The sequence below is a fragment of the Netta rufina genome, assembly GCF_964035555.1.
Source record: "Netta rufina genome assembly, chromosome: 2".
Classification (NCBI taxonomy): domain Eukaryota; kingdom Metazoa; phylum Chordata; class Aves; order Anseriformes; family Anatidae; genus Netta; species Netta rufina.
This window is the reverse complement of record NC_140124.1, coordinates 55,623,218-55,643,223: the sequence shown is the minus strand read 5'-3', so window position 1 is coordinate 55,643,223 and position 20,006 is coordinate 55,623,218. Positions and strand designations below refer to the sequence as shown.

Genomic DNA, 20,006 nt, shown 5'->3' with positions numbered 1-20,006 from the left:
TTGGGATGTGGTTATGTTTTGTGCATGAAAGCAATAGAAAAAAAAATGCTTTTTTTTTTTCTTTCTTTTTTTTTTTTTTTTTCTTCTCAGGTTTCTCAGGCTCAGGTTGGAAAGAACCTTTAGGATCATCTAGTTCCAATCCCCCTGCCATAGGCAGGGACGCCACCTACTAGATCACATTTCCCAGGACCTAATCCAGCCTGGTCTTGAGCACCTTCAGGGATGGGGCATCCACAGCCTCTCTGGGAAACCAGTTCCAGTGCCTCACTACCCTCTGAGTGAAGAACTTTCTCCTAACCTCTAATCTAAATCTCCACTCTTCCAGTTTAAAACAATTTCCCCTTGTGCTGTCATTATCTGAGCACAAAGTCGCTCCCCATTTTTCTTATAAACCCATTTTAAGTACTGAAGAGCAACTATGCGGTCACACCAGAGCCTTCTCTTCTTTAGGCTGAACTTTCACAGTTCTCTCATCCTTTCTTCATAGGAGAAGTGCTCCAGCCCTCTGATCATCTTCGTAGCCCTCCTCTGCACCTGCTCTAATAGCTCTGCATCCTTCTTGTGCTGGGGGCCCCAGACCTGGATGCAGCACTCCAAGTGGGGTTTCACAAAGGCAGAGCAGAGGGGGACAATCACCTCGCTCCACCTGCTGGCCACTCCACTGTTGATGCAGCCCTGGATGCAGTTGGCTTTCTGGGCTGCAAGCATGCACTGTTGACTCATGTTGAGCTTTTCATCTATCAGAACCCCCAAGTCCTTCTCTGCAGAGCTGCTCTCAATGAGTTCTTCTCCATCTGTACTCTTATCTGGAATTGCCCCAACCCAGGCGCAGCACCTTTCACTTGTTGAACCTCATTAGGTTCACATGGGCCCATTTCTCCAGTTTGTCCAGGTCCGTTTGGATGGCATCACTTCCTTCTCTTGTATCAGCTGCACCACTCAGTTTGGTGTCATTTGAAAACTTGCTGAGGGTGTACTCAATCTCACTGTCTATTTCATTGATAGAGATATAAACAGTACTGGTCTGAGGACAGACCCCTGAGGGACACCACTCATCACCAGCCTCTACCACTCTCTGGGTGTGACCTTCAAGACAACTTCTTATGCACTAAATTGCCCACCCTTCAAATCCATCTCTCTCCAATTTAGAGATAAGCGTGTCATGTGGGACCTTGTCAAATGCCTTACAGAAGTCCAGGTAGATGACGTTGGTTGGTCTTCCCTTCTCAACTGATTCAGTTGCTCACTCATAGAAGGCTACCAGATTGGCAAAATTTGCCCTTGGTGAAGCCATGCTAGCTGTCCCAGATCACTTCCTTGTCTTGCATCTACCTAGACATTTCTTCCAGGAAGATCTCTTCCATGACTTTCCCAGGCACAGAGGGGAGGCTCACTGGTCTGTAGTTCCCTGTGTTTTCCTTTCTACCCTTTTGTAAAATGGGAGTGATGTTTCCCTTTTTCCAGTCACCAGGGACTTCATCTGACTGCTAGAACTTTTCAAATACGATGGAGAGAGTCTTGGCAATTCCATCAGCTATTCCCCTCAGGACCTGGGATGCATGTCATCAGGCCCCATGGGCTTGTGCCTGTTCAGTTTAATCAGGTGGTCTTGAACACGCTCTTTGCTTACAGTGGAAGGGACTTTACTTCCCCAACCCCTGCCCAGAGGTTCAGGGACTTGAGAAACATGGGAAGCCTGACTGGCAGTGAAGACTGAGTCAAAGAAGCTATTGAGTACCTTAACCTTCTCCATGTCTGTTACCAGTTCTCCCTTCTCATTTATCAGAGGGGATATGGCCTCCTTGGCTTTTCTTTTTCAGCCAAAGTACCTACAGAATCCCCTCTTGTTATTTTTTTGCATCCCTTACCAAACACAGTTCCATCAGTGCGTTGGCTTTCCTTATCCCGTCTCTGCATGTCTGGATGGCATCCCTGTACTTTTCACAGACCAGATGTCCTTTCTTCCACTGCCTGTGCATTTTGTTCTCATGCCTCAGTTTGACCAGCAGGTCCTTGCTTTGCCATGCTGGTTTCCTGCCTTCCCTGCTTGATTTCTTATACATGGGGATGGAGAGTTCTTGCCCTCTAAGTGTCCTTAAAGAGTTGCCAGCTCTGATCAGTTCCTCTGTCCCTAATGATGGTTTCCTAGGGTATCTCATCCACTCATTCTTTAAATAGTTGTAAGATTGCTCTTCTAAAGTTCAGCATCTCGACTTTGCTCTTTTCCAAGCCCATATTCCTTGAGAACAAAAACATCAGCCAGGGCATAGTTGCTTCAGACCAGACTGCCTCCCATCTTAACCTCTTTAATAAGTTCATCTGCATCAATGTGAAACAGGTCCAGTAACGCTTCTCCTTTGGCTCGTTTACCCAATACCTGGACCACGAAGTCATCCTGAACGTACTCTAGGAAACTCTGGTATTGCTCACAGCCTGCTGTGTAGTTTTCCCAGCAGACATCCACATGGTTGAAGTCCCCCATCAGGATGAGTGTGAGAGTGACGCTTCTTGTACTTTAAGCAAGAATGCTTCATTCACAGGCTTCCCTTGATCGGGCAGCCTGTAGTGTACCCTGACTACAAGATGTCCTTTATTGGTGTGGTCCTTTCAACCACAAGCTCTCAATCTGTCTGTAGCTGTTTCTCAGAGGTATTTCTTTGCAATCAATCCCTTCCCTAATGTAGAGGGGAACATTCTCTCCCCTCCTTTCCTGTCTTTCTCTTCTGAAGAGTTTGTAGCCCTTTATTCCAGTGTTCCAGTTGTGTGATCCATCCCACCACATTTCCATGATAGCAGTCAGGTCATATTTGTCTAATTGCATCATGGTTTCCAACTCCTCCTGCTTGTTTCCCATCGTGCATGCATTGGTGTAGAGGCACTTTGGCTGGGCATCACATTTCCAGAAGAACCCTTCCTTATTACTTTTGGACAGCACACAAGTATTTCCCTGTTGTTTCTTAGAGTGACAGTGTTCTCAGGTTTGCTTTCTTCACTTAGAGGTACATCCCCTTCACTCGCTGCATCCAGTTTAAACCTGTTGTTACAAGCCCAGATAGCTTACTGTCCAGAACGCTCTTGCCCCACCTGGTCAGCTGCACTTCATTCAGTGTCAGCATGCCTGGTTTCTCAAAAGTGCATCCAAGACCATAGAACCCCAAACCTTGAGCACATCACCAGCCTCACAGCCAATCATTCATTTGGTCCGTTCATCTCCTTCTTCTTGGATCCCAGTCACCAACTGGGAGGACAGAGGAAAATATGACTTGTGCTCCTGATCCCTTCAGTATCTTTTTGAGGGACATAAAGTCCTTTTTGATATTTTGGAATCTCCTTGTGGCAGCATCATTTGATCCTATGTGAAAAAGCTGGAAGGGGTGGTAGTCTTTGTGACCTACCAGACTTGGTAGCCTCTTTGTGATACCGTAAATGTGGGCCCCAGGCAGGCAGCAAACCTCTCTGGAGAGATTGTCCATGGGTCAAACAGGAACCTCAATGCCTCCCAGAGAGGAGTCTGCAGTGACTGACACTCTTCATGCCTTTTTTGTGGCAACAATTCCGATGCACTTGGGAGACTGAGCCAATTTGTGTGAATGTCCTTTCTGAGGTTTTTACTAGTTCTTCTGGAGTCCTTCCCTCCTGCTAGAACATTGTCTTTATTGTGCTGAGGCACTTAGGGGAAGGGGGAGACTCCTCCTCCAGCTCCAAGCAGAGACAAGGATCTATTCTCCCGTGTCATGTGAGTCTTTCACAGATGTTGGTTCAGGGCTGCAAGCTTGTTTATCTTCCCCTTGCCAGGACTTAAGGCAGGGCTGTTGCTCAAACCATGTCAGCACATAATACTATTTGTCAATCTCCTGCTCAGATTCCTGGATGCTACATTGCCTGGTGAGTTCCTCTCACCTCAAGAGAGAGATCCTCGGGAAGTCTCTTTGGGTGTAGGCATCCAACCGGAGATGTTGTGGCCCCCCTGTCTGGGTTTCATCCCTAGCCTGGCAGGCTCAGTGGGTGGACACCATTTCTGTTGTAGCAGAAGGCTCTTCCTCTGTTGCTACTAGAATACAAAATGATCCACCTTACTCTCTGCCTGCATGCACTGCCACCCTGACTGCCACACCATGTCCTGGTTGCTCATGCTCCCCAGGGGTTGCCTTTGTACAACAGAGGGCGACTGTGTCTGGCTCTGCTCAAGCCTTGACAGCCGGGCCTCGTGAGGGCTGCTGGGTCCTGGTGGCTGCCTCGAGGGGCCTCCATGTAGGGACTGCCCTGCACGCTGCAGTCCCCAACTCCGCTGCAGAATGCATCTGCCCTGGAGCCAATTGCCTCAACTTATCAGAAGACCTCACCTCTTTTGATAATACTAAGGCTTCTTGTCTCGTGTTGGGCCTGGCTGGCAACCCTGAAAGAGTCAGGAATCTTTTGTCACAAGCTGAACCCAAGAATAAAGTTTTGCACTTGTGGAAGAAAATGGACAGCAAAGGAAAGGACAAAATACAGAAATTCATGTGAACAGTAACAAACCATGGTATCTCAGTTTCCTTCTACTTTGATTGCTTTAGAACAGTGTTTTATGTGATTCCTGTGGGGTAAGCAGGCATTTTTGATTAAGGACAAATATTTACTTGTGTTTTGTGCAATATAATATGCCTTTATAATTAAAAGGACAAGATTTAGATTACAGTAGTATCTGTGTGGCTTTAGTAGTAAGTAGCCGTAGAAAAAAATTATTGTCAATCCTCTTACGCCAATTCTCTTTCCACAGTGTATAATGTAGAAGGTATTTTTTGATACAGCTTGGTTCTTGTTTATGGATGCTACCTTTCTCAACCATCATATTCATATTCCAGTATACTCAAGCTTCTGTATTATCCACATTGACCCTTGTCACCTGCAGGCAGGAGCTGAAGAGCTGTGATGTTTCTCTTTTACTCGCTCGCTCTCTTTTTTTTTTTTTTTTTTTTTTTCTGAGTTTTATGCTCCTTCATAATTTAAATGGATGACAATGCAGGCAAAAATGTAGGACCAATATCTATTAGCAGAAGTAGGTGTTAGATATCAGTTATATTTCATAACTGTTGCTATGAAATTTCACCTTCGCTTAGACAGCTATGATTATCTTGGTTAGACAAGACTTTTGGCAGAAGTAATGACAGGTTGAAAACACAGGAACTCCTCAAATATTTTATTTAAGCCTAGTGAATTCTGTAGGTCTGTTTACTTTACTGAAATGTGGAGATGCTACTGATTAGTAAAAACTGTTTTTGTTTATAGTATTAGAAGTACTTAAATGTGTTGATCACAGAATCACAGCATTACAGAATTTCTAGGTTGGAAGAGACCTCAAGATCATTGAGTCCAACCTCTGACCTAACACTAACAGTCCTCCACTAAATCGCTAAGCTAAATCGCTAAGCTCTACATCTAAACGTCTTTTAAAGACCTCCAGGGATGGTGACTCCACCACTTCCCTGGGCAGCCCGTTCCAATGCCTAACAACCCTTTCGGTTAAGAAGTTCTTCCTAACATCCAACCTAAAACTCCCCTGGTGCAACAGAACTGTTTTGTTTGTGATGTGTTTTGTTTGTTTGTTTGTTTGTTTGTTTGTTTTGTTTTGTTTTCCCTCAGTAAAAGTCTTAGTTGTACAGCTCATCTAACACCACTACTTTTGTTTTACTGCAACCGTAGAGTCTTTCTTAGAATCTCATCTTGCAAATTTTTAAGCTTTTGAAGCTTTTACGTTAGGGAATATGGATGAATTAATCATCTGATCACTTGTTTAAAAAGCTTTTAATTATTTTTTCTTGTGACTGTGGTTCTATTTTGTTTGGTATGTTTTCAATATGGTTTTATATTCAGAAAGAATTAATAGATGCTCTGAAACCTAGAGGAAAATGTAATGCAGTTTCTCACTGCTTTTGTTTTATTTGAAGCTATATCTGGGACTGCTACTTGAAGACAATGCAGAAATTACTGCATTTCTGAGATGCATGCTCAGTCTAACTGAGCTGCACTGGCTTGTTAAATCTTTTTGAATTTCTTAACTAGGCTCCTTTCAAATCTATTTTTGTTTTCTTCATTTCCATGTTTCTGAATTTCTTTGTGCTTGCCTATCAACCTCAGTAGTTTGTTTGTTTCTTCTATTTTTTCTTTTCTAATCATCTGCTCACATTATTTTTCTTTTCACCCACTCTCTGTATTTGCCTTTTTCCAGCAGCTTAGATGACAGTCATCAAATATATTCTGCAGATTAAAAAGCTGTATTGGACAGAAGTTGAGAGCTTCACCCAGGTTCTAATCACTTGAACTACTTATCAGGCAACATGTTACTAATAACAGAAAAAGATGTGTTTAACATCACTGTAGCTGAGATGCAGGAATCTGTAGGAAGTTTAACTGCAACAGTAAATGATTGCAGGAGTTAAGTTGTGTACTTTGACCTTGCATGACATTTGACATGTATTCACTATTCAATGCTTTCTGTTAGAAGAAAACATGTCATGCCAGATCAAACAACCCAAAAGAGGCAAGGCTGCTGCAGCTCAATGTCCTGAGGTCCAACCAATAGCAAGCCTAAAGACAGGCTTTGTGTGTGTGTGTGCCCAACAGGCACCCATATACACAACATACATACATAACTGAGTAGGTTGGAGGTCCTCCTGGAAGGAGTATATATACTTAAGTACAGGTCAGATCTCTCCAGCATCTGTGCTCAGAGACATGGTGTGCCCATTGGTTGGTGCTGGATCCCAATCTCCCCAGCTGCTGACACCAGGACATACAACACTTGAGGTGGTAGTCCAACTCCAGTTGCTGGTGCAGACCATGGCATGCACACACACACACGGCTGGCCAGGACTTTCCAGGTCCCTGTAGCTGACACCTCTGCTCCCTATGCACTCACTCACAGAGATACCTAGGCACTCTCACACACAAAGCTAGCCCTTAAAAACCCACTAATCCTCCCTTGCTCCCAAGCCACTTTCACCTGGTTGCTAGCTAGTCTGGCTCAATCTTCTTTAGACATCACACACCTGTATTGGTCCTGTGTCTGTCACCATAGACACAGGGGCCCTCCAACCTGTGGTCTGACTTAGATGTTGGCACTCACACCCCACATACACACATGCATCCAGAATAGAGAGCCCCTCAACCAGGAAAAATTTAGAAGGGAATTTGATAAGAAGGCAGGACAGACTGTGCTGTTCATGTGCAGAGCAAAACCAGAAAAGTGTACTGACCAGCTAACTATTTATACTTTTCCCTCTTTTTCTCGTGCTTTTTCCTTCTCCAGGTCCCCTAACCCCCTCCTATTTCTTGCCTTTGATTCTTTCTCTGAACATCCTGTATGTCCTCTATGATCCTAAAGTGCTCTTCCCCTGCATCCTATAATGTATCCTACCCCTAGACATCAGCCCCCTTAGTCCAGAATGTTGATGGGAGAGCTGCTCCCAGTGACTCATGGTGATGGGTGTCACACCTGGACACTGGGGCTGATGGTTCTGCTGAGACAACTGCAAGGAGGACCCCATACAGGACATTCATTCCTCTGTAGTCCTCAATTTGGGTTGCTGCCAGCCAATGTGTCCCTGTGCTCCTTTGGGATTGTACAGATGGATCTTTGAGCTGGTGGCTCCTGTGATGGGCCTGGGAGCAGATGTGCAGAGGATTATTTGGGTTCCTCTGCTGCAATTGCATGTCTGAAGTCATCTGTAGGTGTGCAGATGAGCTTTTGGTACACTTTTCTATGATTCCATCCCCTCAGTAAACAGTCTAAATGCATACTCTGAATTGCTGCTATTTAAACAGCAGTGAAAGAGAGTGCATGCCAACCAGTGCAACCTCCAATCTATGTTACTAATTTCACAGCTCATCCATTATGTGAATGAGATGTGAAAATGATTTCCAGTAAGTTGCCAGGACACAATCATTCCCACTTGAAAGTAGTAGAGAGAAAAATATGAAAAAAGAGACATGGAGCAGATGTTTCTGCTGACATTTTTTTGGCAGTTAAAAATGTTGAATTCTGTTGGTGTTGTGAGTTGCTCAGTGATTTATGGAAATGACAAAGATGATGCATTGGTTCTAAATTGGTGTCATGTTGATAGAGGATGTTTTCATTGAGATAATGTAAATGCTGATATGAGCATTTGTTTTCATAATGTCTTAGTTCTTTTCTGTTTGCTGAAACAAGTGCTCAGTTTCTCCAGAAAACGTTTGTTTAGGTGTCTGTAAATCTGTATGTACAGCCATTGTTTTATAGGTAATTTAATTTTTATTGTTGGTGTGTGTATATATTTTTTTTTGTTTTTTCATATATGTTTTTGGTGTAAGGCTTTAATAATGCTTATTTTATTTGACCAGTAATATCTTTTTTGATAATTTGAATAGGTTTTATGCCAGTGAAAGTTGTACTAAGTATGGTCAAGCAAGGTACCACATTTTCCTTCATGGGATTGCAGGTTGTGACTGTTACAGTGACAAAATTATTTGGGGAACAGGGGTGGTGAGGCTTGGGAGAGGATCAGGAAACAGTGACAAATACAACTGTCAAGGCCTATAAAAGTAACTATTAAGGCTCCTTAAATTATCATGGGAATAATGCATTTTGGAATTAGTATTCATAATAAAACCTGACATTATAATCTCTTCACGCTCTGTAAAGAGAAAGTGTCTTTGTACAGTTGGGCATTATTTAACATTGATAATGAAGTTCAGGACTTAAGATAGACCAAACACCTTGTTATCCAAGGCAGGAAAGAACTGGTATGAACGTGGTGGGGAAAAAAATGTAGTTTTACTGTTTGTAACTGCTCATAGACATCTTGTGTTAAAATATTATTCCATATATTTACATAACTTTTACCTAAATTTACATCTCCCCTACTTTTGGCCCTCATATAATTTGCTAAGATTTTCATTTGTGTATTTCACTACACTTCATATTGTAATCAGGTGTTCATTTTACACAGCTGGGAAATTGTGAATTCAGGCTTGCACCTTGTCTCCTCTTGTCTTTTCTATTGCCTAGTCAATACAAAGTAAGTGGGAGTGGGAGCAGAAATCACACCCTTTCTTCAGGGTATGGATTTTTCAAGTTTAGATTTTATGCCAATCTTGAAACCTTTTACATGGAAGACTGGGTTGATATTGGTTGTTCTCCTGTTGACTCCAGCTGGAGAAGACTCAAACTCAGCATCCCTGAAGCTTCCTGTGGCTGGAACCAATGTAAAACCAGCACAAGTACTTTGAATATCCAATAGTTTCTTTGTCAGTCTTCCCCCACCAGATGCAGTGCCTGGTTATGGTTTACAGCTACACAAATATGCCAAACCATCCACATTTAAAATGAATCCATGCCTTTATGTGGAGCTTAGCATGACTTGCCATTTTCAGTTTCGAACGTTTATATCCTGAACAGTGTTTATTTCAGTCACAGAAAACCATATCAGAATGTGGTTTTAAAAAAATGTGTTTGTCTGTTCTTGAATGATGTCATTCTCCAAAGTACCTTGTTAAAAACTGGTGTCTAATTATACTTCTTTCTTGAGTTGTCTGAAGGCTGACATTGTTACAATGGTGCTAATTGCCAAATTTATGGCTTCTAATTTTAAATCACTGCTAGGTTTGTTAAAAAATCCATTTTTGATCAGGTATTTGTTTCTAAATTCATTTTTCTTCCCTCCACCCTCCCCAAAGGAATGTAAGAGCCAACAACAGAGAAACAGAAACACCTATTTGTTTGCTATAAAGGGATTTTTTTTTCTTCTATATTTATAGCAAATTCCTGGGTAGAACAACTTTGTGGTAACTCATATTGCAGTTTTCACCCTCATGGCAACAGAGTTCTTTATTATCCCAGTGGCAAATAAAATCATGCTCTTTCTTATCCTACTGTCTACTTTCCTCCCTTGGTTATCACAATGGTAATTGTCTTGTTTATCACTGGCAAAAATGAGCCTAAAGTCAACTTGACACAAATTTGGCAAATTTCCGCACATCTTATTATTTTTTTTCTCTGTGTTTTAATTTCTTTTCCATTTCTACGGGGCATATTTGAATATTGCACTAATAATGAGAATCCTTTACAAGTTCATTATCTCACAGTAGGAGGGGAAGGGAGAGTGTAAGGCATGTACAGCAGCTGGGAAAGCAGCAATCCATAACTTCAGAGCTTTAAGAAAGATGAAGCTTAGATCAATGGCAGCAGGAAAAAAGCTTGTGCTCAGTCATGAAGGATGGAAAATTTTTGCCATGTGACAACCAATGCAGCAATGGCCAGAAAAGTACACTGGTCCAGCCATAAGCACCATAATTCTATCTGTAGGTTTACCTTCACAGAGTCACAAAATGGTTAAGGTTGGAAGGGACCTCTGGAGGTCATGTGGTCCAACCCCACTACTCAAGTAGGGATACCTACAGTAGGTTACCCAGGACCATGTCCAGGTGGCTTTTGAAGGTCTCCAAGGAGGGAGACTCCATGTAAATGAGAAGAAGCAAATGACTGACAGATATCAACAGAATCAGGCAAGCATCTATTTATTTCACCAAGTGTCTCAGGATGCAACCATTAATAGTCCACCGTCTTTTTCCTGTTTGTGGTCATGGTTGCTAGACTTTGGATTATAAGAACTGTTTTTAGTCATCATATTAATTGTAGTTACAAAAGTCATATGTAGTTGTGTTTTGCAATACATGCCTAGTTGTCTAAATTTGTATAGTGCTTGGTTCAGCAAACCTAACCAAGTAAAGCTAGCAAAATGAGATATGGATAATTTGGAGTACTTCTTAAAATTAGCAGAAATGGACAAGAACTATGTGGTGAGAACTATGAAACCTTAAAGTGAGTTTTGTAGTCTCAAAGGGGGGAAATTCTAGTCTTATGCTTAAAAGAACAGGGAAACCTTGAAGAGAACCAGGAAACTGGTAGCCTTGAGCTAGCAGAAGCAAGGGAGATAAGAGATGAAAGCTAGAAAACAAAAAGGAGGAAAACAGCTGAAGGAAGATTCCAGGCTGAGCCATGGTAACCATTTGCTCTTTAAGGGTTGTTAACATATTTAAAAAAAAAAAAAATCAAAAATGCAAATGTATGGACTTGTGGGATTGGTGTTCCCCTCCTTGCTGGTCCTCTGACGGACCAAGCTCAACAGAGATAAGTTATGCAAGCTAAAATAACCAATCAAAAGTAGTCAGAGATAGTTTCACAAGATAGCTGTGTATAAATAATGGTGATTCAAGTGAGAGGTGTGCTTGCTTTGTGAAAGATTGCCAAGCACCTAATTCTGCAGAATTATGTAATGAACTATTTAATTAAAAGACCTTCATGTGTATTCTATGTGTGATTTTTTTTTTTTAATTATTTTTTTGGCAAGGAACACCAGCACAAACCTACAGATAACACAACCTTTCAGGGCTAATGCTAGTGCTCAGTCACTCACACTACAAAGAAGTTATTCCTCCTGTTTTTCATTTTGTACCTGCTGCCTCTTGTCCTATAACTGGGCACAACTGAAAAGAGTCTGGCTCTGTCTTCTTTGTGCTCTCTCCTCAGGTGTTTATACACATAGATAAGATCCCCCCTGAGCCTTCTCTTTTCCAGGCTGAATAGTCCCAGCTCTCTCAGCCTTTCCTCACAGGAGAGGTGCTCTAGTCCCTTCATCACCTTTGTGACCCCTCCATTTGACTCTTTCCAGGACTTCATGTCTCTCTTGTCCTGAGGGTCCAGAACTGGACACAGTATTCCAGGTGTGGCCTCCCTGATGCCAAGTGGAGCAGAAGGATCACGTCTCTTAACCTGCTGATGATACTTTGCCTAATACAGCCAAGGATACTATTAGCCTTCTTAGCAGCAAAGGCACAGTACTGACTTATGTCAGACTTGGTGTCCACCAGGCTTCCTAGGTCCTTTTCTGCAGAGCTGCTTTCTACCTGGGTGGACCCCAGCATGTCCTGGTGCCTGGGATTGTTCTTCCTGTCATTTTCTTGGCTAGGCTAGAGTTAATTTTCTTCATAGAAGCTCACACAACGCTGTATTTTGGATTTTTGATGAAAGTAATTGTGATAACACACCAATGTTTTTAGTTGTTGCAGAGTAGTGCTTACACAGAGCCAAGGATTTTTCAGCTTCTCATGCTGCCCGGCCAGGTAGGAGGCTGGGGACGCACAAGGAGCTGGGAGGGGACACAGCTGGGACAAGTGACTCAAACTGACCAAAGAGATATCTTATGCCTTATAATGTCAAGCTCAGCAGTAAAAACTTGGTTAAAGAAGGAGAAAGGGGTGATGTTTGGAGTGATGGCGTTTGTCTTCCCAAGAATCTGTTAAGCATGATGAGCCCTGCTTTCCCGCAAGTGGCTGAACACCTGCCTGCCGATGGGAAGTAGTGAATGAATTCACTATTTTGCTTTGCTTGCATGTACAGCTTTAGCTTTACCTAGTAAAGTGTCTTTATTTTGAACCACGAGTTATTGTGCCTTTAGTTCTCTGATTCTCTCCTCCATCCCACCTGTGGATGCCAGCAGCTGTGTAGTACTTAGCTAGCTGCCTTCTGGGGGGAGGAGGGGGGAACCTCCCCAGGTGCAGAACTCTGTGCTTTTCTTTGTTGAACTTGATGACTGTTTTTTGGTTGGTTGGTTGGTTTTGTTTTGTTTGTTTATTTTTAATCATTCTGTCAGGAAAATAGATGTTAAAGCTTTTTGGGACCAAGGTGGTTTAGATTGTCTTTAAGGTTCATCTCAGTCATATGATTCTGCTGTTAACACTAAATATGATCAACAAAATGATTCCACTCTTTCTCCTCTTCTCTTTTTTTTATTTTTTTTTTTTCCTTCAAAAATAATTTGGATCCAACTCAACAACCTTTTCCTGGAACATCTTGTATAACAATGTAATAATTATCTAATTATGTTAATAATGGCAGAACTAAACCAGGATTAAGATAAGGTTAAGTTATCTTGCATTTGAACTTCCGTGAGTAAGATAGCTGTGCTATGTGTAATAGGTTCTTACTAATCTCACATGGCCACAGTACAAGGATGGTATGGTTTTGAGCTCTTGTAATTCATGTCTGAACTGACCAACTGCAAGAGCAAACCAAGGGCCCCTTCAATGGCTGTGTTCTAGGAAAAAAGAGGAAAAAAAATGTCAAATATTAATTTCACACTGAAGGTATGTGGAGATGCCAGGGGCTGGGCTTGCCTTTAGGACTGAAATTGCTTGGTTTTGTTTGTTTCTCAGCCTTAAACCTAATTAAGGCTGAGAAATTCTTCTTGCTCTTGGTTTTATCTCTTGGTTTAATCTCCCACGTTCCAGAAACATGAGTGCAATGGCTTTGTCTTTGGCCAGTCAAAAGACAGTAATTTTGAAGTGTACTATAATTTGATGAAAGCATGCCTTTAAAAAAAAAAATAGAAGTTAAGGATATATGAGGTTAATAGTATTTAGGTATTTATAACTGGGGTATTTGGGGAATTTTCAATGTTCTAATTAAAAATAATTAATAGGTACTTAAAATGTGTAAAACATCTATTTCTATGAACACTGCTGAAACATAGCAATATCTTTATGTGGTCAGGCATAATCTCAGTATTTTGCAAAGATTACTTTCCTTGTCCATTTTTGCTGGTATTTCATTCCTGGAAAAATGATCTAAAACTTCACAGTATAATAAAAAATAGCTGTAAAACTCTAGAGATGTAGAGTCAGAAAGATTTTGCAATTAATGTTAATTTCTAAAATTGCAGGTATGCCATTCAGTGTAAAACTATTTATTGAGTAATTTTGTTTTTTCTTCCCCTTTCTTGTGCTTTTAAGCCCTTTAAAGGAGCTCAGGAGCTGAAACCAACTTGGGTGACCTAAATCCAAGCACCTTATAATTCTATTTAGCTTTCAATATATTTCTGGGAAGTTGAAATTAATGGAGAGGAGTAGAAGGACTTTGTGGATCTGATGTACTTCCTACTTTTGTCACTTTTATATTCATTTAATTCTATCATTTCCTGTGAATCTACTCCTTTCTTACACCCTCATAAAGCTAAGGAGATTTACTCTTGCATTAGCAGAAGTTCAGGGGAGTTTATCCCCTGCCGCAGCCATGTTCACCGACAGAAACAAAATGCATTTCAACACATTCATTATGTTACATAGTGCAGACTAACAAGCTAGGTCTCGTATTTATAATGAGCTTTGTACTTATAAAAGGAAGATATTTGTTAGCCCTAAATGAAAACTGCTTTTTACATAGTGTTACAGAAACTTTAGTTCACCAAGGTGCTACTGAAACTCTGTGGGAACAGCATGTAAAGTGACAAGAGTTCTTAAATCTTTTCTGTATTTCAGTTATTCTGCATTCTAGAAATAACCAGCAGCTGTGTAAGCTGCATGGGATAACTCTTGATCTTCACTCCAGTCAGAAAGTAAAACAGGATTAAGACCACATTTCCCTCAATGAATAAACAGACATTTAAATCTAAGAGATGACTGCTTCCAAATTTTGGCAAACAATCTGGAGCTAGAAAAAAACACTATTAGGTAAACTTGTTGTCTGAACTTTTCCCCAGATATTTAAAATATAGGATCCTAAAACTAAGAAAGAAATGTTTTCCTTGATCACTACCTCCCTTTTAGGGTTCAGATAAGCAGTTCTTTTGGGAGAAGAGAACCCATGAGTATATAAAACAATGAAAATGATGTAGATATCTGTGTTAGTTTTTGATTTACTCCTAAGTTGTTCTCCCTTACTCTGCTTCCCTAGCCTAACTTTTGTAAAAAGAAAAACTTCATACATCAATATGTGCTAAAGCCCACTGTTATGGATGCTAGCTTAGTCAATAGTGAATTACAAAATGCATTGTAGTTATTTTTGTCAACTGATTAAAATGACTAGATTTCTGCTTAGGCTACTACAGTTAAAGAAGCTTGGTGTTTTACACCAAGAGTTTAAATGAAGTTTAAATCAGAACTCAGATCACTGTTCTGTCCTGACCAGGTTTTCATCACTTTTTTCTCATTGACAGTTTTTGATGTGATATGAAAGAATGTCAAGTTGATAGAGAAAGTCATTTATAGAGTGTGTTCTTTTTGTTTTGTTGTGGATGGCTGGTTGGTTGGTTTTTGGTTTGTTTGATTTGTTGTTGTGTGTGTAGTTGTTTGTTTTTGTTTGTTTGTTTGTTTTTCGCTCTTCTTATCAGAAAGAATATTATTAACCTTCTTTTGATTTAATACTTGGATGTATTACGTTAGAAGTTGCTTATCTGGCCAGAAATGCAGATGTAGTGAGTTTTATCTTCATCTTGAAAGATTTTGATGTTTAATAATGTTCTGAATTCCATTAAGAGTATATATTGTGTATTTGGACAAGCTGCCAAGAAAGCAAATTCACATTTTTGCTATTTTACTCCTACTTCCAAAAATCTGTTGCTATGTGTCTTTCTGTTTTTTTTGTTTGTTTGTTTGTTTGTTTTTGTTTTTGTTTTTTTTTTTTTTTTGTTTGTTTTGTTTTTTGTTTTTTTTCCCCTATCTCCCAGAAGAAATCCTCAGTAAAAACCTTTTCCTGTTCCTGTTCCTGCAGGCATTTCTCCTTATTTGCATATGTACATCTATATGTTATATCCAAGTCTTGAATTTTGCTGACTTGTCTTTCCTGGATCTCTTAATTGTTTTCTTCATTAATGCTTTGATTGTGCCATGGTCTCTTCCTTGCTGTATTTTGTTTTCATTTTCATATGGGATTTAATTAACTTGTTGTCTTCCAAAGCAATGACTTGTTAAATACTTGTCCTTTCATCTGTTATACGTTTTCTTTGGGTTTCTTAGAACTTCTGTTTTTACCTTTTCACCCTTACACGTTTGACTAATCTTTCTGCACCATTTCAAATGCCATAAAAGGAAGGACTGAATCATGATATGATCCTGTGGCATCCTGTCTTCTACTTCTCTGAGTTCTTGGTATCATGCCTTACCCTGCTTCCCTTCAAAGCCTAATCTTCCTAAGGCTTTCCACTTCTGTTCTGCTGTTTATATTAGTGACTACCAGTAGACATCTGAATTCAACATAAAGGTCTTTTTCTTTCATCAAATGTTTCCATATACCAGAACATGATTGTTTCCTATTGAATCTCAATTACGAATTATTCTGTCAGTATACTAACTTCACTTATCCTTTCATTTTATTCCCGAATTCCTGTTACATGATTTGTACATTACTGCTTCTTAATTCAAGATCTGTCTTTTCATTTTTATTTATTCCTGATAATACATTTTCAAGGTCTTGAGGTATACATCTACATCAGAATAAAAACTGCCAAAATCCCATCACACCCTCATAAAAATATTTTTCCACAAATTGAATTTATTCAGAATATTCCAATGCATTGTCTTTATTTCAAGAACTATCTTCATTTCCATTGTTTGGTGTTCAACATTTGGTTGATGCTTAACAAATGCTGACTTACAGAAATTTATCCTTTTTGTGCTGTTAAATAACTACCAAACACTTAGTTCTCCCATTCCAGAAGAATAGAAAGCAGGGGACTGAATCTTTAATTTTCTGTAAACTATTCCATGTCATTGGATAAATGAACAGTATAACTTGTTAGCTTTGTCTTCTCTATTTTACTTTAACTTCTTTTTTTTTTTTTTTTTTTTTTTTTTTTCTTTCTAGCATCTCTGCTCAAAGACTGACTTATCTTCTTGAAAGGAGCTAAGTTGGAGAAAAATGTCATGTGGATTTACATATAGATTTGGATACTACAAAGCTCCTTTAGTTTTCTGAAACAGTTTAAAAATGAAAAAAGTCCCCAAATTTCCAGAAAATCATAAAGAGTATTTGTAATCTTCTTTGCTTGACCTTGAATTGATCTATTAAAATTTGTGACACAATGTCACAACTACATTAACAGAGATGCTATTTTGTGGTTACACTGAGATAATGTGTTGAGAGTTAAAGATACATTTCTGGAGAAAAAATAAACATTATGAATTACTTAATATCTTGTAACTGAAAATCTGTATAAAATGTCTGCAAACAGGCAGAGTATCTCCTTGATAATGAAATAATCTGTTGATTTTAGTTTGGGGAGCAAGGAGGGGAAATGTCTTGGAATATTTCACAATTTAATTACAATGTCTACTTATATTAAATTGAATTTAGACCCTGCAATGAACAAGTAAAGTCTTCCAGAAAATTATTTTTCTTATAGCATCAACAAAGAGATTTTCTTTATGCCTGTATAATAATCTTTTGCTTTGCATTTATGCCCCATCAAAATTGAAGATTTCTTTTCAGCTCCACTGTCCTTCCTGCATCTTGATAGTTGTTTGGAGGTCTTTAAATGTTTGTGTGCACATATATGTATGTGATCAGTCACCCACTTAAAATCAGCACCCAACAAAACAGCTCATCCTTTTGGACATTTGAAATACAGCTGGTGTTTTCAGATCAGCTGTAAGAATTGCCAACGAATAGATTAAATTGTAGAGTGGTTATGAAGTGGTTAAACAAACATTTCATTTATTTTATCAGCTGATTGATTAATTTCAAACAAAAAAACTTGTAACATTTGGTCCTCGCACAAGAGAGAAGACTTACAAAAAAAAAAAAAAAGTAGTCATTTTTTTGTCTGAATTTGCATTTAAAATATTAATATTTGTATAACTTTTAAATATATAAATTTTCTGTGCATAAAGTGACTGTTGTTGTTTGTTTATAGATACTGCACATCAAAATAGTCATGTATTACAAGGAAAACCTGGGCATTATTAGAAAAGCATCTCAACAATGCTTGATATATTCTGATATCTGAGCATTGTGTGTTATCTTCATAACACAACCTGACAAGCAGTTTTATGAGGTGAAATAAAAAGTGGTATACAGAGGTCAAGGAAAAATAAGAAAAAACCTCTGCTAAGTTGGCTAAACTTCTTCCAGTAAACATGAAGAAATTTTAGACCTTGCTGGGTCATAGTTATGTAGATATGTAGTAATGTAATTGCAGAGCTGTATAGAGACATGTATTATGTGTAGTGAGAAATTTCACGATTTTGAAACTATTTTATTCTGAGTTACAATAATACCCCAAAAAATCTAATATTTACTGAAAAAAAAAAATCAAAACCTTTTTGATGTATATCTTTAAAGAAAACTAAAGGGAAAAGTATGTTGTATCAATAGAAATCTTCTTTTGTAATATACAACTTAAACAACAACAACACGAAAACACTTAAAAAAAAAAAAAAAAAACACTGTATAAACAAAGTTCTAAACCAAGGTATTTTCAAAAAAAGGTTTTAAGTTACTCTCGAAAAATCTTTGGTTGTTCCTCCCCTCCAACACTTTCCCCCAAGTTGTTGGAATTCTCTCCCTATTCTGACTTTTTCTTATGTGTAGAGGGAAAAATAAATAAATTAATAAATAAATAAATAAATAAGCCTTAAGTTTTTAATCACTTCTGTATTTTTTGGAAATATTTTCTATGAAAGTTATTGACATTATTTTAATGTCAAAGGTATAGTTCTTTATACAAATAAGGTCAATTTACTGTTATTATGGATTTTTTTCTGCTCCAGGATTTGAAGATACTTATTGTTGTATTTTATTTTATTCCAGCTATTTATGAACTCTCTTGTGAAGCATACAAACACTTGGGCAAAACTTCAAATTACTACTGGATAGATCCAGATGGCAGTGGGGCACTGGGACCTTTGAAAGTTTACTGCAATATGACAGGTAACTGCATTATATTTGCTAATTCTTTTTTTTTTTTTTTTTTTAATATAACTGGGAAAAAGGGGAATTTCATAATTCATATTTTTTGGCAAAAGAGAAATAATTGTTGAGAGCTTTTCAGGAGAGGGGACAACTGTAGTCACCATGCAGTATATTCTGAGGAAAGCAGTAACTAATCCATTTTATAAGCTTTTTAAATTAGAGCTGTTAATTAACTTTAACAGGCCTTTGTATCATCAGTGGTGCATTATATATATATATATATACACACATATATGTGTGTATATATATATGTATAGCTATTTACCAAAACTGTTGTGTATCAGCATATTTTTGTAATCTTTTTTTGGATTTCAACAAAGCTTTTGATACTGTTTCTCACAGCATTATTCTGGACAAAATGTCTAGCACACAGCTAGATAAATACATAATACGATGGGTGAACAATAGGCTCAAAGGGTTCTGGTAAATGGGATTACATCAGGCTGGTGGACAGTCACTACCAGGGTTCCCCTGGGCTCCATTTTCCCCGGGGCCAGTGCTCTTTGATATATTTATAAATAATCTGGATGCAGGCCTCAAATGCATACAAAGTAAATTTGCAGATAACACTAAGTTAGGAGGAGCTGTTGACTCTGTTGAGGGTGGAGAGGACTTCCACAGAGGACCTGACAAATTAGAGGTCTGGGCAATCACTGAGGACATGAAACTTAATGAGCAAGTGCCAGATTCTGCACTTGAGATGAGGCAACCCTGGATATATGTACAGACTGGGTGATGAGAGACTGGAGAGCATTTCATTGGAAATAGATCTGGGGGTTCTGGTAGATGACGACTTGAATATGAGCTTAATCTGGTAGCCAAAAGGGCCAACCACACCCTGGGGTGCATCACGCATGGCACTGCTAGCCCACTGAGGGGATTGTCCTGCTCTGCGCTGGTGCTGCCTCACCTCAAGTACTGTGTGAAGTTTTGGGCACTGCAATCTATGAACAATATTATTGTTCTTATTATTGTTGAACTAATAATAACTTATTATTGTTGAACTATTAGAGAGTGCTCAAAGGATGGCACCAAAGACAGTGAAAGGTCTAGAGGAGAAGACTTGCTTTTTTCATCCTAGAGAAAGAGGAGACTGAGGGAAGGCCTCATGGCAGCCTGCCACTTCCTCACAATGGGGAGTGGAGGGAGCTCTACTCTCTGGTGACCAGTGATAGGACCTGAGGGGAGCAGCATGGAGCTGGGACAGCTTGGGGTCAGGCTGGGTGTTAGGGAAAAGTTATTCACC

The 20,006-nt window shown here is 39.3% G+C and overlaps 1 protein-coding gene across 1 annotated transcript in view; it reads left to right on the top strand.

The window, feature by feature from the left end:
* Positions 1–20,006, top strand: part of CNTNAP2 (contactin associated protein 2) — a gene marked incomplete at both ends in the record, with an annotated part of 1,150,499 nt that overhangs the window by 776,678 nt on the left and 353,815 nt on the right. The window contains one exon of the mRNA XM_084306678.1: positions 18,599–18,718. Within this exon, the coding sequence (XP_084162804.1) occupies positions 18,599–18,718 (120 nt within the window). The remainder of the gene's footprint in view (positions 1–18,598; positions 18,719–20,006) is intronic.